We start from the raw sequence: 26055 nt of genomic DNA, 5'->3' as shown, positions 1-26055 counted from the left end.
TGCAAACCACCACTACTGTCAAAAGAAGGCTGTTTGTGGGCTTGGCTTTGGCACTTAAGTGGCTTTGTGTGAGTGTTGTGTTTATAATGTTGCATGCTGTGAATGTGATGACTGACAGAAGTCAAAAGCACTAGAGAGGGATGATATGCATACTGCAAGCTATGAATTCCTTTCTGTTGTTTTGTCTATGGATGTATGCTTGATCAGATGTAGTCCTACAACATTACCAATATGATGTGTTGTTACTTTTGGTTTATATTGCTCCCATCTTTGTTTTAAATCAAAAATCTAACTACCACAAGTCCCAATTGTACATTTTTATGTATCTATGTATGTTCTGCACATGTGGCTCCTCTCTCCTCCTACCATCTTCCCTCTGTCATGCATGATGAACATTTAACATATAAATTGTTCAAGTCCTTGGGATTTTTATTTATTAAATGATCATCTTAGTCAATTTTATTGATAAAGTATAATTTGTGTTTTTCTGAATTAATGTTCAGTGCATGCTCAAATTGTTGGGTTTCGGTTTGTTTTGGCCACAAAATTCTGACTAGGACTCGCATCCGCTTTGCTTGTGCAGCACTTCAACATCCCAGTGTTCCCAGTGACCCTCACGCAAAAGTATATGCACCTCACTCTGGACTAGCGAGATAGAAGTGAAGTTTTAGACGTGAAAGCAGCCGTAAGTGGGTCTGCATGAGTTGATAAGGATTTCAACTGAGTAGTAATTAATTTGTTTTGAAAATTTTCATCTCTTTTTCTTTTTCTAATTTTGACTTTTGTTTCTGTTTCATTTACATGATGACTGCAAAATGTTTTTGAATGTTAATGGGTTGCAGTCAACATGTTAAGAAAATGTAGTACTAGCCTGTATTGCCGTAGTTTTCTATTTCCCCTTCATAACACCTTTTCTTTGCATGAGATATTTGTCTGTTGTTGCGGTAAAGTATACAGACACCTAAAATGAAAACCAAATAAGTCTGTAGGTTCTCTTGTTATGTTCATGTTATGTTTAGGTTGTAAAAAATTTGTTCTGTATTACCATTGAAATGATGTCGGGGTATCATCTTTTTTTTAACTTGCACTTCAGTATTTTGAGGATGTATGTTATGCATGATTTTGATTGTGTTTCTAGATTTTTGGTGTTTGGTCTTGTGTTGTTGTATTTGTGTTCCAATAGTCTACATTTGAGAAGAGGAATTTATTTTGCATGCATTTTTTAAATATGAATGTGGATATGATACACCATCTTTGTCGTGGGTTTTGTGTAAGTCGATCTCATGGTCCCTCTATTTTACAGGATGCCGTTATCAATGAGCTGAAGCACAAAACTCGTGCAGTGCAAGAAAAGAAACTGCTGCAGCAGGACGAGGTCTACAACGGTGCACTGGAAGACATCCTCCTCGGGCTGAAGAGCGAGCCCTACCGACGCGCCGACGCAGTTCGCCGGTCGCAGCGTCGCCACATCGACAGCAACCGGCTTTCGAGGAACATGGAGATGGATTTCTGATCTTACCACATTGTGGTATAATTTCCATTTCTAAATTGCAAATTTTGCACGATTTGAGTTCTCTTTAAAATTGTCTCTTTAAAGGAAAGAAATCTTTGGACTGTGGTTAAGGAGCCACAGGCAGTTCTGTGATATAAATTTCAAGAAATATGACAGTCTTGAATTTTCTTTTGGGGCTTGACCATGCCCCTGGCTTGTGATAATTGTTGCCTTTGTATTATAGCTATCTGTAAATTAATATTCTTTCATGTAAGGCAGCAATACCTTTGCACATTATTTTACCACTTAAAGTGTACAAAAGTTAACCACAGCTTGATTGCCTGATGTTATTATCTATTGAGCTTTTCTTACAAATATGATGTGGGAAGGGAAAGTGCCTTAAGCTTTAATGAAGAGTGAAATTTATTGTTAAGAGAAATATGGAATCTCTCTCTCTACATATATATGTACTGTTTTATAAATACTTTGTGCCCTATCTCACTGACTGCACATAGCTGTATGTATAATTTTATCATTAGGATTATGTAATAGTATGATTAGTCAAAATATGAGCTTGTGATCCTACTCTTCTGTTTCCTTGACTTTGTACATATCCTGTTATGTACTACTACTAATTTTGAAAATGCTGTTGAAGAAATGTAAGGTCTCTTTCACTATTTGCAGAACCATTGTTTGTTAGTTTGTTTTCTTCCCCCCTTTTTTGTCGTGGCTCATAAATTTCTTATATTTTACAATGTTTGTGTATACCAGTTAGTTATCTCTATTCTGTTAATTGTGTAATTTGAATAATAACATTATTGTTATTGGGTGATCTTTTTTTTTTATTATATCTTTTTTTAACAATGTTGTGCATGTTAAAAATTTCAAATGTTCAACAATTATATGTTCTTTTTATCAAATGTATGACCCTTGTGATTGAACTTACATGTAGAATGTGTTCCTATTGTTATTTTGTGCATGAAATATCTCAGGAAGGCCTTTGAAAACATTCCAGAAGCAATTTGTATCAATACAGATGTAGTATGAAGTTATCTTCAGTTGAGATAATTTACATTCTACTTTTTTAACGCAGCGTCACTGGTCTTTTACATACCATTGTTTGACTGTAATGTTATTGTGGGGTCTGACTTCTTTGTTTAGAAGATTAGGAATCAAGCAGTTGGCACACTGATGAGTAAATTTTCATCCACCTTATCTGCATTTAGTTATCATTTGTAGCTCATCTGCACAGACGTTTACCACATTGAAGTGTCCTGCATTTATCATATTCTCAAAGTCTAATGCACTTGTTGCAAGCTTACTTCAGAGTAAAGTGAAGAATTTAATGCCCCCCTATCTCTATTCTTTTACAAAATCCTCCTTTCATGAGAGTATCTTCTGTCACTATTACGTATGTATCATGTTACTCCAAGTTGATATTTCAGTTACATATTGTGAATAAAGGTGCATCACAATATTTCAGTTCTGTTTTGAGATGACAAGACTTACTCATTGAGAGATTTCTTATGAAATAACATTTGTGATTGAGAGTTTACCTGTGAAGTTTTAAGATTTGGATTGTCTTCAACTACCATATCTCACTGCAAAGTGCAGTCAGTATATGATATTCCAAATAGTGAGCATTCTCATTTTTCAACCTATATACTCCCTCATACCTATCTTGTTGTAGTATGCACAGATATCGAACCTTTTGTTGATTCAATATTGTTATGACATGTTTCATTTTGATTGTTGAAACACTGTAGATCGTCGGGCACTCGAGTAACACTTCAATGTGTGTGAATTGGTTTCTACAGAATTTTTATTAGTCTTGTCTCATGATTGTTTTCTTGTATCTCAATTATAAGTGAGGGGCAGTGAGTCATATGGAAGGATTAAAATCTTCTTAGATTGACCCGTTGCAGTCGTTTTTAAACTCACCCTCTTCCCACACTCACCCTTGTCTCTTGACCGAACCTCCACACACGTCACAGGTCCAAGGAAGGACGGCTGCTGTAAAACACCCTGTACTTGTTGAGAGGCGTGTACACTGTATAGTACAGGCGCGGAATGCCCGCCCCCTTTCTCATGCATATCATTAAAAGTTTTCTCGCGACATGTGTCCGAGCTGAGTTAGGGCCGGGCCGGGCGCGTGGCGTGCCTGGGCGTGGGCGGGCGGGCTGGGCATGCCCGTGCGCGGTGCTGCCGTGCTGCCGCCGCCACCCCAGAGACCTTACAGGGACCGCGACCGCACCGCGATACTCCTTGCCTGCCGTGCCTCGCCTCGCCTCAGTCGGTCGATACTCTCTGCGCACAGGGAGTCTGTAGACTGATTCCGCGCTTATGCTTTCATTCGTCGCCTGTCTCTCTCGCACTCATGGGGCGTCCCGCTGTGGTGCGAGAGAGACAGCGACATCCTCCTCCGTCGACGCTGCAAACTAGGAGGCCGGCAGCGCCTTGACCGCCCCTTTACTGCTCTTTCTTTCACCGTCGCGCAGCCATGAAAAAAAAAAGACGACAGATAACGTGGATTGAAATGGAGATCGAATCCGCGACAGATGGTGAAACCCAATGTCCGCGCTTTGGGCGAGGCGGGGCGAGCTGGCTTCGAATTCGAATACATACATCAAGTGAAACGAAACGACTTTGGAAGTAAAATGGTGTGTCGTGTTTTGGCGACGTCCGTTAGCATAGTCGGCCCGGGTGGATAATCTGGTCACGCCACAGGTCACAAAACGCAGAGGGAACTGCTGGGGCCAGGGTAAAGGAATGAAATATCCGCAAGAAAAAGAGAAAATTTTAATTTTGGGCTTTTGCAAGAAGTTACAGGAAAGTTGAGATACTTTGCACCCTCTTTCCCTTTCCTCTGTTTGCTGAACTATCTTCGGAAAGGGTGCTCATCACCCAGGTATGGGTCCTTTCTGAACAATGAACTCTGGCCTTCCCTCTCCCTAGGCAGGAGTTCGGAGTATTTGACAGTGCCTGACTGCCTGACGGGGGGTTACAATGGTCTGTCCAGTGTCCATTTTCTAACCAGTCGGTCATCATGTTGGTTTTTGCTTTCGTCTTTATTAGTGTACCCCGCCGGTCCCAAAGCACTGGCGACGGCGTTCGCAGTGGACAGCGATCGCCTCCCCGCGCAAGTCACGTAGAGATCGACGGTGGGCACTTATCGAGCCTCTTCCGGGGGCGCGGCGTCGAGGTGCCGTACGCCGCTTTGCCGCTACGCCTCTCACTCGCCCATGCGCCGCCCACGACAAGCACAAGCCCATGCAGCACAAGCCGCGCTGGACTGGGCGCCCAGGCCATGCTGGCAGCAGGCAGGCAGCCGGCGAGGCAAATAACTGCCCTAACGTGGACGCCGCCGATCGGCCTAGCCCACCTCGCGCGATTTCCGATCGCGATACGTCAGGTGTGAGCGCCAGTGTGTGCGTGCAACGTGCGCACGTGTGCGTGCGCGTGCCCGTGTCCGCGCGTGCCTATAATCTCTGCTCGGCTCGCTTCTCGCTTCGCTCCACCTCTGGCGGCTCTGGCGGCCCTGCCCCTGTCCCGCCCTCCCGTCCGCCAGATCACTGCAGATCACCGTCGCGGCAGTGCTCGGCAGCTGCAGTCGCGGTGCGCGGCGCGACTCTCACACGGTCCCGGACGCCGTCCCTGACCACCACGCCGCCGTCGCGCGCCAAGCCTCGCCCTCGCACCGACGGCCCGCGCCGCGCCGCGCCCACCGGCCTGGACGACGACAAGCTCCCCGCCATGGCGGACTCCCCGCTGCCGAGACGCCGGCCCCTCGCCCTGGACGCCGTCGCCGCCCTCCTCGTCCTGGGCGTGCTCGTCGGCGGCCTGCCCAGCGTCGCCGCCAACCTCGTCTCCGACATCAACATCAAGATCGCGCAGGAGCAAGGGTGAGGCTCGCCGCGTGGATGGTGTTCCGAGCACTGCTTTCGTCGCGCTGTCTCTCTCGCACCTACACGGAACGCCCCGCGAGTGCGAGAGAGACAGCGACGGCAGCAGCGCTGGGAATCGGCCAGCCTGCCGTTCAGCGCTAATTTCCCATTGGCGCGTACAGTGGCTGGTTCGTTTCCTACTGCTTTCATTTCTCAGCGAGTGTTGATCCATCAATGAAACCCAGAGCCCGGTTCTCAGAATGGTACAGCCTTCCTTGGCTACCACAGGGCTGCCAGCTGACCGATTCCGAAACGTTTGCTTCGCCGCTCTGTCTCTCTCGCACCCCCACGGGGCGCCCCATGAGTGCGAGAGAGACAGAGCGACGAGGCACCGTTTCGGCATCCGCCTGCAGGGCTGCGGTACTGCGGTATCGCGGCCGTCGGGGTCACGTATCTCATCGGTAGCCGCCGGGGCGCGCCGGGTCGCCGGGCTGCCGTGAAGCTGCCTGGCTTGTTCGCCGCCAAAGTCTCGAAGTCTTTCGAGATTGCTTGCGGCGCTTGCGGCGACCTCACGGACCTCACCCCTTCCCTCGCCGCCGAGCCGCCGACATATTCGCGCGCAAAGTTTGGTTAACCTGACGCGGACGGACGGCGAGGACGCTGAACCCCGGCCGCCCCTCTGGCGCCGACCCGCGCTGCCCCGCGCAAGGTGCATCCTTTTCGGCGGACACTGCCGCGCGTGGGGAGTTGTTCATTTCTCCTACCTAAATGTTCGCCTACCTGTCTATTTCGCCTACCTATATTTCGCCTACCTAATAAAAATATTGAATAAAAATATTCAATAAAATATTGCCATTTTTCGCCTACCTATAGTTCGCCTACCTAATAAAAAAATTAAATAAAAATATTCAACAAAAAAACGAAAAAATCGGCGGCAAAAAGTGGCAATACGAAAGTCTCAAGAAGACCCGCCGATCAGCTTCGGTGTTCTTTTGGGAACCGGGCCTTCATTCGACGCTCCCTGCCGCGCAATTCGACAGATTAGTGGGTTCGTATTAGGCTGGCCCACCCGAAGTGCGCGCGGTTTCTGTGGTACAGTGAGAGTCCAGATTCAGAGGCCTTACCTCAGAGGGGTCACATTGGGTATTTGAACCCGCGACCCCGAGTGCCGACTCTAGTCAACTCCTCTACCCTGACCGCTCAGCCACCGAACCAGCTTGTCGGCGGCGATGTCGCAACTCCTCTTGAGCTGCCGTTCGAGAAATCTGGTCCCGAAAAAATGGTACTTTGAGCGGTCTCGAACCCGGGACCTGCTGCTTCCCACATCATGCTCTTAACCACTGAGCCACCAGGACGCTATGGCACCCGCCCTGCCTGCGCTGGTACTCAATCTTCTCTGGATATACCTCCCCAAGCAATTGGTCGCCGAAAAAATTGTGTATACTACCGGTCCCGAACCCGGGACCTGCCGCTTCCCACATCATGCTCTTCACCACTGAGCCACCGGCACGCCATATCATCCGCCCTGCCAGCGCCGGTACCCAATCTTCTCTGGATATACGTCCCCAAGCAATTGGTCGCCGAAAAAATTATCAATACCACCGGTCCCGAACCCGGGACCTGCCGCTTCCCACAACGTGCTCTTAACTACTGAGCTACCGGAGGATCATAGTGCCCGCACTGCCAGCGCTGGTACTCAATCCTCTCTGGATAGACCTCGTCAAGAAGTCGGTTGCCTCTGCCGAAAAATATGCTCATGGTACTAGTCTCGAACCAGAGATCTGCCAGTCAGGAACGCAGCACTCTAACCACTGCGCTACTAGGTTGCTACGCACAGCGTTCACCCCATCGCCGAACTTATTATTTGTCCAGCATCAAGCAAGATGGGTGGCTATTCAAGTTTGGCGCTAGGTCAGTGGCGTGCATAGCAACCTGAAATCCTGAAGAGATCTCACAAGTTTCATTTTGAGACCCGAGGCGAGCGCTCGAACGCCCGATACGTTGGCCAGGGTGTCCATCAATGACGTCATGATGACGTCGATGAGGTATTACGGCCACTTGGCACGATATGCGCGCAGTCCAGGTCCGCGGCGCGTGCGGTGTCACTGCACTGTCAGGCCCGTCAGGCCCGTCAGGCCGCGCGGCTGCGTTCGTCGTGATCCCTCATCAGGCCATCCAGGCCGTCAGGCAGGACACTGGCAGGACACTGGCAGGACGGCCGGCCGCTCATTATTCGACCCCATGGTGCCCCATGGCGCACGTGATCCCCGCGTAAGCACGCGTAAGCTATGGCCAGAGCAATAAGTTTGGCTGCCCCTCTGCCCTTCCCCCACCCCTTTTGGCTCGTTGTTTCGCTGGCCGGCAACATTGTGGAACCTGGTGGAACGAACTAGCAGTGTGAGCGCAATAGGCCCGCCAGTGGCGTACGCCAAGGGGGTTAGAATTGGGGAGGGGAGGGCAGTGGCGTGCGCAGAAATTTTGAAAGGGTGGGTCAAGCCATGCTGGTGGCCTACCTTCAGGCGAAGCGTACCGCAATTTGCACACCTTCCAGGCGGTGGTTCTTGTCTAGTGCCCAAGGGGGGAGGGAGCGGAGGGGTGTCACACACACACACACACACACCGCGGATCGAAAGATGCTAAAACGCGACGTTGCAGGCCCAACACGTGCGTCATCGAGGAGGTGCCCGGCACCGAGCACAAGATCTGGACCGAGTGCAAGTACTGGGCGGACCGCGACGTCTGCGGCAGAAAGGCGTAAGTCACACACCACTTGTTATTTTTCTGCTTTGCTTCCTGAACTGATCTTCCAACCAGCAGACTGATTCCGCGAGTCGTTGTCATCGCTCTGTCTCTCTCGCGCCACACGGCACGCCGCATGAGTGCGAGAGAGACAGAGCGATGAAAACGACTCTCGGAATGAGTCTGCAGTGCACTGACTTACTCGGCCCGGCCGCAGCGTGGTGCGCTACGACTGCTGCGAGGGCTTCAGTCGCGTGGAGGGCCAGCACGGCTGCACTGGCGGTAAGTCTCGCTTTCTTTTCTTTCAAGTCACTCGCCGTTTTAAAGTTTCGCGCGGAAAAGGCGCCGCTTGTGGGCGTGCGCGAGTTGCCTGATTTCCCGGGGGCCGCTTCGTTGTGCCGCCGTACCCAGGCTGTCCTACCGTCCTGGTACCCAACACTTCGCGCGCCGCGCCCTCGCCGCCCACGACTCACAGTGGACACGCCGCGACACGAGCACCTCGACTCGACACGTGCTGAGGCACGTGCGCCAAGTTTCGCCACAGGGCGGCCATGTAAATTTTGGCCATGAGCCCCGGACAAGTTTTTAATTCCGTCGCACATGCTTGTGCCTCGGGGTGTGGGCTGTACACGGGTGTAATGCCAAGGGTCAGTCTTTAGCCATGTGTCGGATCCACCTGCCTCAGGTCCTTTCCTCACCAACCCTCCTAACCCCTTTTGATAGGGTCTCACCTCTGTTAAAAACTACGCGCAACTCTTTCCCCGTTCCGGCCAAAGTATGAGAAATTGTAAAGAGCATTTCGAGGGCGGCCGGCGATCAGTGCATGACTAGTTCATCACGTTCATGTTTCTCTCCCACTGTATAGGGCTCTACCCTGCGGACTGATTCCGAGAGTCGTTTTCGTCGCTCTGTCTTTCCCCCACTAATGGGGAGTCCCACGTAGGTGCGACAGAGACTGAGCGATGAAAGCGACTCTCGGAATGAGCCTGCTGACCTTTCTGGCCGCTGTGCCCGCAGTGCTGCCGCTGCAGGACGTCGTGAAGACGGCCGGCGCCGCGGGGGCGGCCCGCTTCGCCGCGCTGCTGGAGTCGTCGGGGCTGGCGGACCAGCTGCGGGCCGAGGGCGCGGCCTTCACGCTCTTCGCGCCGTCCGACCAGGCCATGGATGTAAGCCAGCAAGCCCGCCCGCCGCCGGTGTAGGCGCCGCCAAAAGACCGAAACGCCGAAAGGGACTAAAGGACTCATGAAAAATTCAAAACTCCGCGCACGCGGCCAACTCGTTAAAGGTGGCGCCGCCGCCGGCCGCCTGGATGCCGAGAGGACCGTTTCGTCGCTCTGTCTCTCTCGCGCGCCTTCGGGGCGCCCTGCGAGTGTGACAGAGACAGGGCGACGAGGCGGTCCTTCGGAAACGGGCGACAGTGCGGAGGGGATCATGAAACAAGCCGGCCACCGCGGCCAGACAGCGCGGCAGACGGAGCAAGTATGGTAATGGACGCGAGCTTGAACTTGAAACGCCGCAGAGTTTCGCACTTTCCTTCCAGCCACCAGCCTGAGGGCCTGAGGGAGGGGCAAAGTAGCACTTTTTGCCTACTTACAGGGACCAAGTGTTGCTTTTTGCCTCCTTTTCAGGCGGCTTCCTAGATGCCAAGGTGGTACTTGTCGTCCCTTTACACACACACAGAGAGAGAGAGAGAGAGAGAGAGAGAGAGAGAGAGAGAGAGAGAGAGAGAGAGAGAGAGAGAGAGAGAGAGAGAGAGAGAGAGAGAGAGAGGAGAGATGAGAGAGAGGCACAGACAGACAGACAGACAGACAGACACACACACACACACACTGCATCCCTCCCTGTTCGCAGGAGCTGACGTCCTCCCAGCTGGCGGCGCTGCGGGGCGCGCGCGCCGACAACCCGGTTCTGAACCACCACGTCGTGGCCAACAAGCAGCTGTCCAGGGCGTGGGGCGCGGACCAGCTGCTGCCCAGTCGCCTCCGCGGCAGCAGCCTCCGCGTCAACAAGTACTCCAGCAAGGTGCGGCTCCGTGCGGTTTCAAAAGGGTCGTCGCTTTGTCTCTCTCGCACCACTCTACGGGACGCCCCGCAGAGACAAACTGACCGAGACAGCGCGACGAGTCTTTTGAATCAGCCTGCGGTGTGTTGGTAATCGCTGCGCTGCTCCGCAGATCGAGACGGTGAACTGCGCCACGATCGTGCGCAAGGACCAGGAGGCCTCCAACGGCGTGGTGCACATCGTGGACACCCTGCTGGACCCGGAGCGGTCCACGTACTCCGACCTCTCCACGGCCGTCGTACAGGTACGCCAACAACAAAAACAAAGAAAACATCGGAAAAAACACTCAACAAACAACAAGAAAATGAGCGGCCGTGATGTGATGCCACCAGGACGGCCGGTTCCGGCAGCTGTCGCGGCTCATGCAGCGCTCCGAGCTGTTCAACGCGATGCGCAGCCACAACCAGGCCTACACGCTGCTCGCCCCCAACGACGAGGCCTTCCAGAAGATGCCCGCCGCGCGGCTGCAGCGCCTCGAGAACGACGACCAGGCCAGAGAAGGTGCACTGGGAATCGAGAAATGACGCCACGTCCGTTTGCGGGGATCGTGTCATGTTCGTTTGAATACTGCGTCATATTCGTTTGAACGTGAATCCGGAAACGAATGTGACACGAAATTGTAACGAATGTGACGTCACATTCCCGGATTCCCAGTGGTGTAACACGGCCGACCAAAAGAAGGAAAAGCAACAAAAACCTGAAAGATAAAAGACGCCGCTGGGAATCGAACCCGACACCCTTGACTTCTCCTTGCAGCACTCCTCCGGCACCTCGTGCTGCCGCACCCCGTGTGCCTGGGCGCCGTGGTGGGCCCGCACCGCTTCCCCACCAAGGGCCCCGAGAGGCTGGCCTTCGACTGCGACGCGCGCGGCGTGTCCGTGGAGGGCATGCGCTTCGGGGCGGGCGCCACGGCGGACATGACGCTGGCCGCGGACGGCTTCCTGTACATGCTCGACGAGGTGCCGCTGCCCAACCGAGGCGAGTCCACCAGCATCAGATTAGCACAGCGGTTCCCAACCTTTTTCGGTTCGCGACCCCAAATTTGTAGCCAAAAATTTCCGCTATCCCCAGAAAGAATTTTGCGACCCCAAGCGACCCCTCCTTTAGCATGCCTTTGATACAAAGTGCGATAATCCGGCTTAGTTCGGAAGCAGTATTGTCTCCAAGTTGGTCAAAACGGTCACAAATGTCTGTGAAAAATCGTGTTTTGGGCCGACTTTGAGCATCTACTGCGTCTGATCCGAGGCGGTATTTCGTCCTCCCTCAACGGGCAATTGGTCTTTGGACCTTCGTTTTGCATGCCTTTGTTACGGAAAGCGATTATCTGCCTTAGTTTGGGAGCAGTATTGCCGCAAAGTTGATCGAAACACGATTTTTCAGACATTTGTGACCGTTTTGATCAACTTTGCGGCAATACTGCTCCCAAACTAAGGCAGATAATCGCACTCCATAACAAAGGCATGCAAAAGAAAGGTCCAAAGACCAAATGCCCGTCGAGGGAGGACGAAATACCGCCTCGGATCAGACGCAGTAGATGCTTAAAGTCGGCCCAAAACACGATTTTTCACAGACATTTGTGACCGTTTTGATCAACTTTGCGGCATTTAAGCAGTGTAGGTTGGTTCGTCTCCTTTCTCTGTCTCACGGCGGCCGGCCCGTTTTGCAGTCAAGACCCTGCTGCAGCTGACCCAGGACGAGCGCCTCTACAGCTTCGGGGAGGTGGTGCGAGCCGCTGGGCTGGAGTCGCTGCTGGACGGGCCAGGCGACTACACGCTGTTCGCGCCGTCCGAGGCCGCCATGGCCTGTGAGTACTTTTGTGATCCACCCCCACTGTTCAGGTTCGTTACCTGATATTGCTGACCTCCATGGTATTATTATCGTGAAAAAATGAACCAATAATGGTGTGAGAAGGAAAGGAACTAATATCTGTGTTCGACGACCGTCCGCAGCGCTGCCGTTCGGCCAGATGAACAGACTGCGCGCCGACCAGGGCGCGGCGCGGAGCTTCGTGATGCTGCACGTTTCCAGGGGCCGCATCCTCACCGAGACCATCACGGACAACCAGGTACGCCGGGAAGGGGAAGAAGTGCCCGTCGACGGCGGCAGAGGTGCCCGTCGATCGACGCAGTGCTTGGGTGCGCGTCCCGCGGCGTCCCGTCAACACGGCTGCTTCCCGTTCCAGGTGGCCCAGACCCTGGAGAGCGACTCGCTGCGGCTGCAGGTGTACCGCAAGTCGTACGGCGTGGAGGACGCGCTCGTCGAGCGCGCCGACGTGCAGGGCCTCAACGGCGTGCTGCACGTCATCACCAAGGCCCTGCGCGCGGCCAACGCCACCCTGGAGGAGACGCTGCGCCAGGACGCCAACTACACGTGAGGGTTCATCCGCATGAACAGTGGCGCACCCAGTGACGCCCTCAGAGGGGGGAAAGCAGCACGTTTTGCCTACGTACAGGGGCAACGTGTTGCTTTTTTTCTACCTTCCAGGCGGCTATCTAGGGGTCGAGGAAAGGGCAATCGTCCTTTTGCCCCTCCCCCAAATCCGCGCTTGCGTATAACTCTTCTGTCTCTCGCACACTCACTGGCAGTTCATCAGGAACAACAGAGCTAAGAAAAACGTTACGTGGACGACCCCTAAGCGTGACGGTAAAGTTAGAAAGTAGATTTGGCTATAGCAAACATTGAGCGGTATCGGTCGCTTGGGATGGTTGTTTCTGTGGCAGTGTGGTGGCCTGACAGCTTCGCGATGTCACGCGCAAATTATTGTCCGAGTCTGATCGGTAGGGGCGTTAATTATCATCGGACACGCGAGGCGTGGCGCGGCGGGGTGGGCGAGGCGGGGTGTGTCGAGGCGGGGCGGGGCGGGTGTCCCCAGAGAGGAAACCCTAGACCCGGCGACGCCTGTATACACACTGCCTACCGAGGCTGCCGCTGCCGAGTCACCAAGAAACTCGCGGAGGGAATCGATCCTTCGCCGCTTTGATGGTTCGAATTGTCCTTTTTGTTTGGACGCCAGCACTTTCCTGCGCGCCATGGACCGCCTGCGCGAGGACTCGGCCAACTCGCTGGAGTTCCGCGGCAGCCGCACGGCCTACACGTTCCTGGTGCCGTCCGACGAGGCCTTCCAGCGCCTGGGCGTCACCAGGCTCAAGCAGCTGCTCGCCAACACCACCCTCCTCGCTAGGGTAACCTAACCTCAGCCAGCAGTTCAATAAGAAGCTTAAAAAAAATTGTGCTAGTTTTGACGTGTATTGATCTCCAGACGTTGAAGAACCACGTCGTGGACGACATGGTGGGCACCGAGTCCTTCCGAGAGAACCTGCAGTACGCAGTGCCGTCTCGGTACGGCGGTCTGAACGTGACCAGGGCCGATGGCAGGCTCAAGGTAAAGCCGAATTCCGTTTCGAAATGTTGACTTTTAAAAGGAGGCTTTGCGCTTAAAGTGTGGCGTCCGCCCCGCAGGTGAACGACGCGACGGTGCTGACGTGCGACCGCACGAACCGCCAGGGCGTCGTGCACTACATCAACAAGGTGCTGATGCCCCCGGACCACCACCACCACCACCACCACGTCACCGTCGTGGCGCCCTCCGTGCCGCCCTACGTGACGCAGCGCACGCAGGTCCACTGGGAGGAGCGCGTCGAGGAGCGCGACGAGAGCGACCAGGACGACGACGAGGAGTACGTGGACCCGGACCTGGGGCGCGTGGACCCGGACCTGGGGCCGCTGCCCGAGGTGTACCGCGGCAGGGAGCGCGCCGGCCTCGGTCAGGGCCTCGGTCAAGGCCTGCAGGAGCACCGCTACCGAGAGGACCGCGTCGGGCCCCGCCACTACCAGCACCAGCAGCAGCACAATGTAGTGGACCAGCGCCACCAGCGCAACCAGTACCACCAGCAAAGCCAACACCACCAGCGCCACAACGCGGCGCGCGTGCAGCACTCCACGCACCACTACCTGCAGTCCGGCAGCAACAACTACTAGCCGAGCTAGCTGCGTCACTGTAGGAGGTTCGCTCGAGCTGCCACAAGAGCGCCTGGAAGAGAAATATGGTATGTGGATAGAATGTGAAATAAAGTTAATGAAAAAAGAGCGAAACAGTAATGGCTTGGGGTTTTCTGGGTTATCCGGCGACGGTCATCCGGGGTAATCCCCCTGCGAAACAGAGACAAGAAAATCGTTCCCAATAACCGTCGTCGCACCAGTCTGCATCTGATAACCGCAAACACGCCTGGACAAAGATGCCCCTCCTTGTCCGGGGTGGGATGCCACCCGGCGGGCACCAACTCACGGGCTGCGTCGCCGCGACCTCTCGTCCGGACAGCCGATAAGCCGGGCTGGGCGCCCAGCCCTCCCCCTCCCCCTCCCCCTTTTCCCCTTAGCGTGCCGTCAGCGAGAGAAGGGAAATACTTTGTCGCCCCGGGCCGAGTTCGTTCTTCCCATTATCTGTCCGGGGCGCCCGGACTCATACTGATGTGGTTCGGCCGGGCGTGGCGTGGCGTGGCGGGCGGGGCGGGGCGGGGCGGGGCGGGGCGGGGCGGGGCGGGGCGGGGCGGGGCGGGGCGTGGCGGCACGCCCTGGCACGCCCTTCGCCGCCTCCGCGACGCGCGGGCCCTCCGCCAAATTCTATTAAGTCTCCCGGCCCTCCGAGTGTTGCGCCTACCCGCTCTCTTATGCCCGGCCAACTTCTTCCATCCCTTCTTGCGGCACTCCGACTAGTACTACTTCTCGGAGGCAGTGTTCCAGGCCGACGGGCGCCAGCTGACTGATTCCGAGAGTCGTTTTCGTCGCTCTGTCTCTCTCGCACTCATACGGGACGCCCCATGAGTGCGAGAGAGACAGAGCGACGACTCTCGGAATCAGTCTCCAGTCGGACACCGCCGGCCGCACACACGCAGGGGAGGGGGCAGACGGGCAGGGTCTTCGCGGCGCCGCGCTGCTCAGCACGTCGCAAGGGCGAGGCCGACCAACTTCTCTCCGCCAACATAAAGTCAACGGGAAATTTCACCGGACGCCCTTGAGAACAAACAACACGTGTTTTTCGTTGTATTTTTTTTCGCGGTGGGCATCCCAGCCGGAAATGAATCGTCATCGACTTGGTGTTGACCTCTCTTTGTGTTCAATAAATCGACTCAAAAATCATCATCATCGGCCAAAGACATCATGGGTCAGTTTTGAGGTGATTTCTGCTGGACCATTTATACGGTAAATTTCGAATCGATAGAAATTAATTTCTATGTTTGAGAGTCGTATCATTTTCGGCGGTCTGTTCCAGTTTTCCAAAGAAGAGAACGTGGAAAGTTGTCTCACAACGGCAGGAAGGTGGTAGTCCCTGTCTTCCCCGACGCCCCGCCCTCCCCTCCCCTTACCCCTCCAATACCCTTCTCTCTTCCCCTCCACTCCCCCTCCAATACCCACCCTCACTCTCCCCCTCCCCTCCCCTCTTCCTCCCGGCCAACCCGAGGGCGGTTGGCGGTATCTGACGTCCGTCGCCATGACGACGCGCCATCGTGTTGTCGTCGAGCCGCTTAGCTATTGTTATCTAATTTGGGGCCGCACGGCGGGGCCGCACGGCCGGGCACCACGACGGGCACGGCGGGCACGGCGGCCGGCAGGATGCAGGCGAATCGAATTGCGCGTCGCAGAGGACGCGGGGCGGGGCGGGGCGGGGCGGGGCGGCCGGCTACCCCTATCCCTGTAGCGGCGCCAGCATTGCCAACAAGTCGAAGAGGGAGAGAGAGAGAAGTTCCACGGATTATATTTGTGGAACACCGAACCGGAAAGTGAGCCACATGGTCGCTGGCAGGGCAGGAAAACTGAAAATACGACGCGCGGGGGCGACTTGGTGTGGAACCTCTCGCTCGCTCTCGCGCACTCCACATCAGCTTGTCTCTTTCTAGCCGCAGCCGGGCCGCCGCGTGTCTGGGACTCGCCGCTTAACCCCCTTGATGCCGGTGGCTTCGTTCGGCGTCGTTGGGTTACGAGATCGGACTCGTGGCGGCCACGGGTGCCGCGCAGGTACGCGACCAAGATTCGTCGCTCTGTCTCACTCCCACCCGTCCGGAAGCGCCGCGAGTGCGAGAGAGACGGAAGCGATGATGGGCGTCGCTCCGCAGCGGCGAGGCGCGAGGCCGGCGAGCGCAGCGGTGCCGAACGCCCGCGAGGACGGCGGGTAGGCCCGCCCGTGGCGCGGCCGCGTGCGGCGGAGAGCCTACCCTCGACTTGGCAGGCGCTCCGCGCTCCGCTCCGCAAGCAGACGGATGCCGAGAGTCGTTCTCGTCGCTCTGTCTCTCTCGCTCTGACGGGCACCCCCTACAGGTGCGAGAGAGACGGAGCACTACAGACTGCAGCTGGGGCTGCCCGCCGCCTGGAGGGCCGGCCGCCGTCTGCAGTCGGGCTGCAGTGGCGGCTACCGGACTGGCGCCGGAGGGCACGGCGCTCTCCGCAGCCTCGCACGCGCACCGCGCACGCACTCGCTTTTGGCGGGCGAAATCGACCGAGAACACAACACAAAGAGAGACCAGCGCAGCAAACACATCAGCACGAGCCGTATAACACCTGCAACGCGCGCACACACGGCGCCGCGCCGCGCCGCGCCGCCCCGCGCAGTTTCCGGTTCTCGTGTCTGCATTAGCAATGGAGATGCTCGCGGCAGTGGCGGTCCTGCCGGCCGCTGCTCGCTGCCTCTGCAGACCGATTCCGAGAGTCGTTTTCGTCGCTCTGTCTCTCTCGCACCTATACGCGACGCCCCATGAGTGCGAGCGAGACAGAGCGACGAAAGCGACTCTCGGAATCAGTCTGCAGCGCCGCGCTCCGCCGCCACGCCGCTACGCCCAGTCGTTTGCCGCGCCATAAAAAGGGCGCGACGCGACGCCTCCGCCAGCAAGGCAGCACGCCGCCGGAGTGGCGGTGCGGGTCGCGGCCACGCCGCGCCGCGTCGCGCAGGCCGATTGGCCGATTGGGACCGCGTGGCGGCGGTTAGGGATGTAAAAATACCGGTAAGATTCAAAGTTACGTAAATAACGGTAAAATACGGTATTTCACTGTATTATACAATATATTTGGGTAAAGTAAAATTTTATCGTTTTGATCCACTTTGCTGCGATACAGCTCCAAAACTAAGGCGGCTAATCACACTCCGTAACAAGGGTGTTCTAAAGGAAGGCCCAAAGACCACCCACCCGTTGACGGAGAGCGATTGGCCGCCTTAGATTAGACGCAGTGGCTGCCCAAAGTCAAATCAGTCCACTGGGAAGTGTAGCTCGGGGGCAAAGGTCATCGGCGGCGGCGGGATGCAGGACCCTCTCGCTTCCCCTCTTTTTAAAACATTTCCTTAGAATGGGAAACGCATATTCCCCGCCCCTTCGTTCTCCACCCAGCTGCAGCAGGGTCCTGGCAGCGGCGCGCCGCCCGACACGCGGGACGCTTCCGAATAATGGTAATTGGCGCTCAAAGGCCGTCCGGCCGCTTGGCCTCTGCTTTGCCTGTCGCGTGTGCTTGACGCGGCACAATGGATATTAGACAGCGGCGCCCCTCTGGCCGCCGCCTCGCCGCCGCGCGGTGCAGCAGGCCGATTCCGAGCCGCGCGTTCCGTGGCGCCGTCTCTCTCGCACACTCGCGGTCCGCCGCATGAGTGCGAGAGAGACAGAGCGACGGAGGCTCGGTTCGGAGTCGGCCCGCCTGCAGCAGGGGGCGTTTAGCTTGTCATTTCCCCGCCCAATATCGCGGCGCACCGGCCGCCCCTCGTCAAAGTTGTCCGCAACTCTTTAATCTCGCCGCAGACACCCTTTGAGGCGGGCGGGCGGGCAGGCAGGCAGGCAGGCGGGAAGGTAGGCAAGCAGGTAGCTGCCAGAACTCGAAGACACCGAGCGGCAGCACGATGAGGACGACGGGGACGACCAGCACGGGAACTTTGTACGTATTTTCCATTTTATTTTTAGTCCCGACCGCATCGTGCGTTCCGCGGTTTTCCAAAGGGCCCGGCCAGGCAAAGCGGTAGGGGAGGTAGGGGTGCGGGGCGGCGGGGCGGCCACCATCAGGGGTATCTCGATGTCCCGGCGGAGGCCAGCACGGCCAGCACGGCGGCCGCCGGACTCAAAGCGGCGCAGAAGAGGCTACGGCGGGGAGCAGCGGACCGGGAAAAGAGAGGGTTGGGCGCAGGGAGGGGGGGAGAGGGGGGGCTGCCGAGGGGTGCTGGCTGCGCGTAGGCCTACGCCGTGCCTGCCGGGCGCGCCGCCAGACTGGTTCCGAGAGTCGCTTTTGCCGCTCTGTTCCTCTCGAACTCATAGGGCGTCCCGCATAGGTGCGAGGGAGACAGAGCGACGAGGACGACTCTCGGAATCAGTCTGCCGGCCGTGCTCTGGCCGTGCCGCGCCACCGCAAGGACCGAGGACCGCACCGTCGTCCTGCAGTGCATCCCCGAGGAGGAATGCTACCCGGCTGCCTTCCGAAAGCAGTGCCCCCGTCGCTCTGTCTCTCTCGCACCCTGGCGGAAGGCCCGCGAGCGCGAGGGAGACGACAGGCGCGCTGCGTCCGGGATCGCGGCACACTGGCACGACGGCAGCGCCACCGCAAGCCATGTGTTTCCGCCGGGGCACCTTATGGCATCGCCTTATGGCATCGCCTTGCGAACACGGCGCGTGGCTTTGGCCGAGTTGCCGGCAGCCGTCTGATTCCGAGCACTGCTTTCGTCGCTGTGTCTCTCTCACACTCATGGGGCGCCCCGTAGGGGTGCGAGAGAGACAGAGAAGCAGACCACCTGCATACCAGTCGCAGTCGCGTACTCCACAACCCGCGCAGCAGACAGTATTCCCAGAGTCATTCTCGTCGCTCTGCCTCTCTCACACTTTTAGAGGATCCCAATGAGTGCGAGAGAGACAGAGCAACGAAAGTGGCTCTCAGCCAGCACGCCAGCATTTAGCAGTGCGCCCGGGCGGCGCGGCGGGCTCGGTCCGTGCAGCTCGATCGAAATGCCAAACTGATAATTCACAGGTCATGGCGTCACCCAGTGCAGCCACACGCCAAGCGGATGCTTCCCAAAACCAGCGCAAAGGCGAACAAGCGCGCAAAATTTGTAAATTTCTTTATTTTACGTGCACACACTTTACAGTGTGAAGTTTAATTACACTGTAATCCCTCTGGCGGCCCCAAAATTTGGTCCGACCAGAAAGCCGCTGGTCACATTCATGCACGGGGTGGCATTTCTTCAGCCGGGCGGAACAACTGACTTGATGACGTCACGGACATGACAATCGACAACGAAACATCGATCTGGCGCCGGACCGTGTTGAGCTTAGTGACCCCTGACCAAATTATCGTAACGAGCGATCGAGGCGTAGATAGACAGACAAGACAGGTACCCCACCGCACCGCGCCCCGCCGCACCCCGCCGCACCCCGCCCCGCCCCAGCCGCCGCGCCCCGCGAGCCGAGGGTATATAAGTGTTGTATTGCGGGTGCGGAGCGTCAGTCCACCGGTAGGCGCCGCGCCGCGTCGTCCGCCCCGTCCGCACCGTCCGTCCGCACAGCAGGGAGGGTGGAGCCGAGCCGAGCCGGGCCGGCCGAACCGAGCCCTGCCGAGCCCCGCCGAACAGGGGCGGGACGAGCCGGGTCCTCAAGTGGTGGTCATCCATCAGTCAGCGGCGGGCGACGTCGCCGTCCTCAGCGTAGTTGGCTCCACAACCCTCTCCACCGCGGCGCCAGGGTGAGTGTCGCGTGGCGCACTGGGCCATTGGCGGACTCGTCGGAAAATTACAGTGAGAATGAAAGAGCCAGGGCGGCATTGACAGGCTCGTGGGGAAATTATAGTGGGGAAAGAGTAAGGGAGGCATTGGCAGGTTAGTTATAAAATCGCAGTGAGAATGAAAGAGTCGGAAAGGCATTGACACGTTCCCTGGAAAATTGCAGTGACGAAAACGCCAGGGAAGAATTGACAGGCTCGTGGGGAAATTACAGTGAGGAAAGAGTCAGGGGGTATTGACAGGATCGTGAAAATCACACTCAAAACAGAAGAGTCATAATCATGACGAAAGTTTCGGGCGAGGACAGATTCATTTTCCAAACTTTGTCCTCTTGGAAGTGAGTTCCCACGCCCAAATTTGGGTGGTAATGCCGTTCGGTACGAGGAGCAGACGCATCCTCTATCGCCCAAATATTCCAATTAACAAATTATTTGCTTTATAATACCTATGAAACTAGGTAGACTTCTTTCCATCCGGGTGCCTTTCCAAAGGGACACACGAGCAGGGTCTTTTTTTTTTCATCTTTCTTGTTCGTCAAGAGGGAGGGATACATCACCATGCACGTACCAAAGGTACAAACAGAATGGCCTCGGAAACAATGCCGCCCTCGTTAATTTCTCATCAAGATTGTTTGTAAGTTGTGTTGTTTTTATTTTCCCCCACCTCGCGCACCGCGAGAATGATTTATGAATTACGAATCACCCAATTTGAACGTATTGTCCACGCCGCGGTCCCACCGCGAGGTGCTGCAGCACCTCATGACTGCTCGCGGTGTAGAAAGTTAGTCCCGCCCCACCGCCCGCCCCGCCCCGCCCCGCCCTGGCACACCCCACCCTGTTGATTGTGGCCCTTCAGCGCTGCATCTTCATCATTTACACGCCGGCCTGCTTTTATTTGCTCCGCGACGCGATAATTCATGACGGCAGCAGCGCGAAATATTTCACAGCGCGCCGACCAGCCTTTTATTTCCTGTCGCGTCCTCTCGCGACATCCTCGTGACGCAATAAGCATTAGCAGAGCCAGGCAGAGCCGGGCAGAGCCGCGGCGGGCAGAAGTGGGCTGCTCCAAAGGCCAGCACCTGGTACCTGCACTGCATAGCGGGGCCAGCCCTTGGGCCAGCACGAAAAAAAAAACCTGTTCACCCTTTTGTCAATAATTGTTCAAGGCGAAACTTGAGAGGTGCGGTTATCGCAGAAAAATGCAATAGCTAAAGCAATCGAGCAAAAAACGCTACTGCAATAGCTACAAACCCCGGCGCTCTGCGGCGTGGCCATGCGATGAATCGTGATGATTGCAAACTCAGTTTCATCGCGAAACATTCTTAGTAAAAGAATCGCAAAAACAATAACAACAGTGATTGGCCACAATGTGTAATCAGCAGACCGCCGTACGGGTGCGGCGGAGATCCCGCGGCGCGGTAAAACGCGAACCGTCTTGGAGTGGTTCCATAGTTTCTACCGCGGTTTCTACCCCAGTAGTTTTTCTGTGGGTCTTCCTCCGTTTAGTTCCTCCGCAGTTCTTCCGTAGTTCCTCCGTGGTTCTTCTGTAGTTCCAGGCGAAGGAAGGCGCGGCGTGACCAGTAATGGCAGTCGCCTCCCCCTCCGGCCGCTTTCATTAAAACAAACCATACTCAGCTCGCGTAACTAGCGCAAGATGATAAATCTTGCTCCTTTTTCTGGAGCCGAGCCTGCAAGAGCTGCAGTGGCGGGGCGGGGCGGGGCGGGGCGATGCAGCCGACCCACGCAGTAATACGCCAACAGCTGGTAATCTGCGCGGCCGCAAACCACACGCCCCTTAAAATGTAGAGGGCTTGGTGCTCTTTCAAGCTGTGTCCGAAAAAAAAGGAAGGGGGAGAGGCCTTGCAACACAGCGTGCGCGGGCGGGCTGGCGCGAGCTTTAAAATTAAAAAGGTGGGTTGGTCAAGACTGGACAGCGTTAGTGGACGGTTGCTTTCGGGGTCGGCATGCGGCCTACAGCCTGTGGCTCGTCGCGCAGGGTGGTTTTCAATATCGCAGGACCCCTTTACTTACTGTTGCCATTGTTCCCTTCTGCGAATTTAATTCCTCTGCGTTTTAAAATTTGCAATCGCGGTGACGTCACCACTCCCGCAGCTCCGCGCGGTCTGTTTGCGCGGAGTTTGCACGCCGTAAAGGTACCGCGCGGGGAAGTGGCACTTGAAAGCGCTGCCGCTGTTTGGAGAAGGGATAAAATACACAAAAAAACGTGGCATAAAACACGGCAAAAACTTTAATTTTTGTTTAGTCTTGTTCAGTACACACCGGAACACACACACACACACACCCACAGCAGGCGGATGCAAATGAGTAATGAACCCAAGATTCCTCCACCCCCGAGAGGAGGTCCGGAGGAGTAGGAGGAGGGAGGGAGGAAGGAAGGGAGAGAGGAAGAGTGTACGAGAGTAGTTTAAGAAAAGAAGAGTAGGTCGGTAGGCAGTGCAGGAGCAAAGAAGCGCACCGCGGGCCGCGAAAGAATCGAGGAAGAGAGACGGACGTCAGAAAAGACATCCTCCACTGTGAAACCGTAAACGCCACCACGACCCAAGATTAGCACCGCGATCGGTACGACTCCTGCACCGCGGAATGGTAAAGGAAGATAAACTTTGTCCTCCCCCCCCCCTTTGCTCTCTCTCCTCCCACCGCGCACGTTTTCCTGTTTTTCGAAGCGTGTAGTCCCGGTCGCCTCGCGACCGAATCATGGACCCCGCCCGACCATCCCCCGCCGCTCGCATGGCGCCCGCAGTTTTGTGATTTTTAGGACGATTGCGCGACGCACTTGCTTCTCTTTCTCCCCGATCGTGCGAGCGAGGCGAGGCAGAGACACCGCCACCGCACTGCATTCTGGTTCCCGCAGAGTCCTTCCGTCGCAGCCCTCCTGCGGGGTGGGTGTTCCCCTGGGGTGCGAGAGAGACAGAGCGACGCATAGGTCCTTCAGAATCGGACGGCTGCCGGCCGCGCGCGGCACGGGCGGGATCGAAAGAAAATACCGGTTTACTTTGTCCGCGCGGAGTGAGAGCTGGGCGGTGCGGGGCTTCTATTTTTTGGCGCGTTGCCAGACCCGTAAGCACGGACAACTACCCCTTTTGCCCCTTGAGTCGCCCGCCTCAAAGGTACGCGAAGAGCAACACTTTCCCTCGTAAGAAGGCAAAGAATGCTATTTGCCCCCCCCCCTCGATCAGGCTGGTTCTGGATCCGCCCCTGGCCGTCGGCGGCGTCGCACTGTGCCGCACGTGGCGGTCAAGTCCGCCATTGTGATGCAGGCGTCATCGTGTTGCCGCCACTGTTGTCGCCGTCGTTTGGGATCCCGGCGTGACAGGTCCGCGGGACTGCGAGGGACAGGCCTGGGACAGGCCGGCGGGGTAGGCTGAGGCTGCCTAAGGCTGCCGGCTCAGGGAAGACTAGACGAGACGCCACCCCGAGCGCCGTAATGATGCCGGGGCTGGACGCCCAGCACGGCCGGCCCGCCGCTCTGTCTCTCTCGCACTCGTGGGGCGTCCCGTACGGGTGCGAGAGAGACAGAGCGACGAAAACGACTCTCGGAATCAGTCTGCAGGGCGGGCAGCACGACGACGGCGGCAACAATGGGCCGCCTGTGTGCCCGGGGTACACAGTTGCACAGCCGGTGGGAGGAAAAATAGTGTCGCCCACGAGATGAGGGGAAAGGGGGCGGGGAAGAGAGGGGGGCTGGAGCAGCGCCGCAGCAGAGGTGGGCGCGCCGGGCAGTTAGTCCAGCCTCTCAACACAGTCGCAGGTTGCAGCTTGAGGAACGTGTGTTGCTTATACCCCCTGCCCGTGCCCCCCGCCCCTACCCTGCCCTGGCCCGAGGCCTGAGACCAATAAGGGGGGAAATCGGGGAAATCACTGAAGGGTGATGTACACAGATTATGCATAAAGACACACACACAGAGGTAAACACACACACACAAACACACACACACACACACACACACACAGGCAAACACACAAACACACACACCCACACACACACACACAGCTGAGCAAGCCGCACAGGGCAGCCGGCAGCAAGGGGACACGCGCGCCCTTGCCCCGCGTCATCGGAAATCGATGCACCGTACGTATTTTGAATTAAGTTTTCCACCCCTCGACTCTTGGCTCGCTCTGGCCGGGCCGTGGTGGGCAAGGCCGGCCGAGGAGGAATTTTGTTTCTCTCCCTTGTCGTCCGCCTCTTTGGCCGAGGACGCCGTCGTCTTCGTTGTCGTTGTCAATCGGGCTGGAGTCAATTTCGAATCACTTCCGGCGACGGGAAGCGCTTCGGATTTCGCCCGGCCCGGCCCGTCCGCCCGCCCGCCTGGCGGTCCTGCAGCCTGATTCCGAGAGTCGTCTTCGTCGCTCTGTCTCCCTCGCACCCATAGGGAAGGCCCCAAGAGTGCGAGAGAGACAGAGCGACGAAACCGACTCTCGGAATCACCCTCTTGAGGAGTGGAATTGCCGCTTTTTGCCCAAGGTTCGTTTCGGCGAGCTGTTTCGGCGTTTGTTGGCGGCGGTGACGGCACACTGCAATCAAGCCGCGAGGGGCACTTCTTGTCCGGGACAAGGCCCTGGCCGCTCGGCGCCGCTCGGCACACAAAGAGAGGTGGCCGAACGGACGGCACACGTCCCGAGGATAGCGGCAAGCAGACTCATTCCGAAAGTCCGTTTTCGTCGCTCTGCCTCTCTCGCACTACACGCAACGCCCCATGAGTGCGAGAGAGGCAGAGCGACGAAAACGGACTCTCGGAATGAGTCTGCAGCGGCGCGGCTGCCGTGGCCATCGACACGCGCGGGGCGCTGGGAGTGCTGGTACGCCAGTACGACGGAGCGCTGCACCACTCGTATAACATTTATGACCCGGAGCAGCATCGGGAACCAGAAGAGCGGCGTCTCAGGGCCTTGTCAGTTATCCTCAGCATCGCTTCGATATCGGTGGCCACGGTGGCCACGTTGAACGAAAATCCCGAATTCCGTTTCCAGTCGCCCCAAAAGAGTGTCCTCGCCTCGTGTTCTCCAAGAGAGACGGCTCCAACTCGGCGACTTGTGAGCGCGCCCTAGTGGAGACTCAGGGAGGCTGGCAACCCTGCGAGCGCGCCGCGCGCTGAAAAACCGAGTCAGCCGAACCAGTGTGGACGTGTTTGTGTTTCGAAAAGTGTTTCATGAGGGGCTCGCGGATCCAACGTAGCAAAATAGCTTAATTGTCTCTAAGTGCTTAGGGGCTTGTCGCTCTCTCTCTCGCAACTTTACGGGACGACCCACGAGTGCGAGAGAGACACAGCGAACCAGCCCCTCCAGGTACGGCGCAGACGGCGCGTTTCCGCTGCGACCGCAACGACGCCGTGCAGGGCTCAGGGCTGCAGCCCGCATACCAACGCCGCGCTGCACGGCGTGGGCGTAGCGTCGCGTAGCGCACCGAGGGCGAGCGGCGGCGGCGACACGGCGGGGTGCGGTTCGAATCCCGCGTCACGTGTGCAGCCAGGGTTTTACAAGCGCGGCGTGGCGCGGCGCGCGGCCGAGCCAATATCTCCGCGGCCCTCTTTTCTCCACTCTACGGGGCGGGGCGGGGCGGGGCGGGGCGGGGCGGGGTGGGGTGGGGCGCGGCGGGGGGCGCCCTGGCACTGTTGCGCCCACGCCGCCACCCCTGCTCCCCCATAATTTGGTCGTCGTGAACAGCACCCGCGCGCGGCCGCTGTATCTACCGACGGCCCCGCGATCAGATAGCCGATTCTTCGGCGGGGAGTCCAAGCCGAAACCGAGTGCCGTGCGAAGTGGCGGAGCGGCGAGGCGGCGAGGCGAGAGCGACAAACGGGGCCGACGGCGACAGCGACAGCGAGCGGGGAATGCCGGGAATGCCTCTCGGCGGCCCGCCTGTCTGCCCGCCTGCAGGCCGATTCCGAGAGTCGTTTTCGTCGCTCTGTCTCTCTCGCACTCATGGGGCGCCCCGTGTAGGTGCGAGAGAGACAGCGCGACGAGGACGACTCTCGGAATCGGCCTGCCTGGCTGCCTGCTTTGCCTGCAGACTGTTCCGAGTGGGGGTCCGTCTCCCTCGCGCTCACAGGGCGCACCTTCGGGGGTGAGAGGGACAGAGCGACCGCCCGCCTCCCTGCAAGGCACCAACGTGCTTTCGCCCGACCGTGC

General features: G+C 57.0%; 2 protein-coding genes across 2 annotated transcripts in view; both read left to right on the top strand.

Moving 5' to 3' along the window:
• Positions 1 to 3407, top strand: part of LOC117650071 (formin-like protein) — a 47109-nt gene extending 43702 nt beyond the window's left edge. The window contains exon 18 of the mRNA XM_034393360.1: positions 1304 to 3407. Coding sequence (XP_034249251.1) covers positions 1304 to 1513 — 210 coding nt within the window. The 3' untranslated portion in view covers positions 1514 to 3407. The remainder of the gene's footprint in view (positions 1 to 1303) is intronic.
• A 1838-nt stretch (positions 3408 to 5245) lies between these two features.
• Positions 5246 to 14261, top strand: LOC117649539 (transforming growth factor-beta-induced protein ig-h3-like). Its single transcript, XM_034392417.1, has 14 exons — positions 5246 to 5394; positions 8032 to 8130; positions 8333 to 8397; positions 9133 to 9281; positions 9967 to 10137; positions 10289 to 10420; positions 10509 to 10677; positions 10933 to 11154; positions 11843 to 11980; positions 12126 to 12241; positions 12359 to 12546; positions 13190 to 13358; positions 13436 to 13558; positions 13636 to 14261. Exons 1-14 carry the CDS (start codon positions 5246 to 5248, stop codon positions 14152 to 14154), a joined length of 2409 nt encoding a protein of 802 aa, XP_034248308.1. The 3' UTR covers positions 14155 to 14261.
• The last annotated feature ends 11794 nt before the right edge of the window (positions 14262 to 26055 follow it).

This window comes from Thrips palmi, unplaced genomic scaffold, assembly GCF_012932325.1.
Source record: "Thrips palmi isolate BJ-2018 unplaced genomic scaffold, TpBJ-2018v1 HiC_scaffold_4, whole genome shotgun sequence".
Classification (NCBI taxonomy): Eukaryota; Metazoa; Arthropoda; class Insecta; order Thysanoptera; family Thripidae; genus Thrips; species Thrips palmi.
Note: the sequence above shows the minus strand (reverse complement) of the source record. Positions and strands in the feature narration are given on the sequence as shown.

Coding starts and splice junctions, on each gene's coding strand:
- LOC117649539 (XM_034392417.1), top strand. CDS start 5,246: ATGGCGGACTCCCCGCTGCCGAGACGCCGGCCCCTCGCCCTGGACGCC. Junction 8,398..9,132: donor CCAGCACGGCTGCACTGGCG/GTAAGTCTCGCT, acceptor CTGTGCCCGCAG/TGCTGCCGCTGCAGGACGTC. Junction 11,981..12,125: donor GTCCGAGGCCGCCATGGCCT/GTGAGTACTTTT, acceptor GACCGTCCGCAG/CGCTGCCGTTCGGCCAGATG.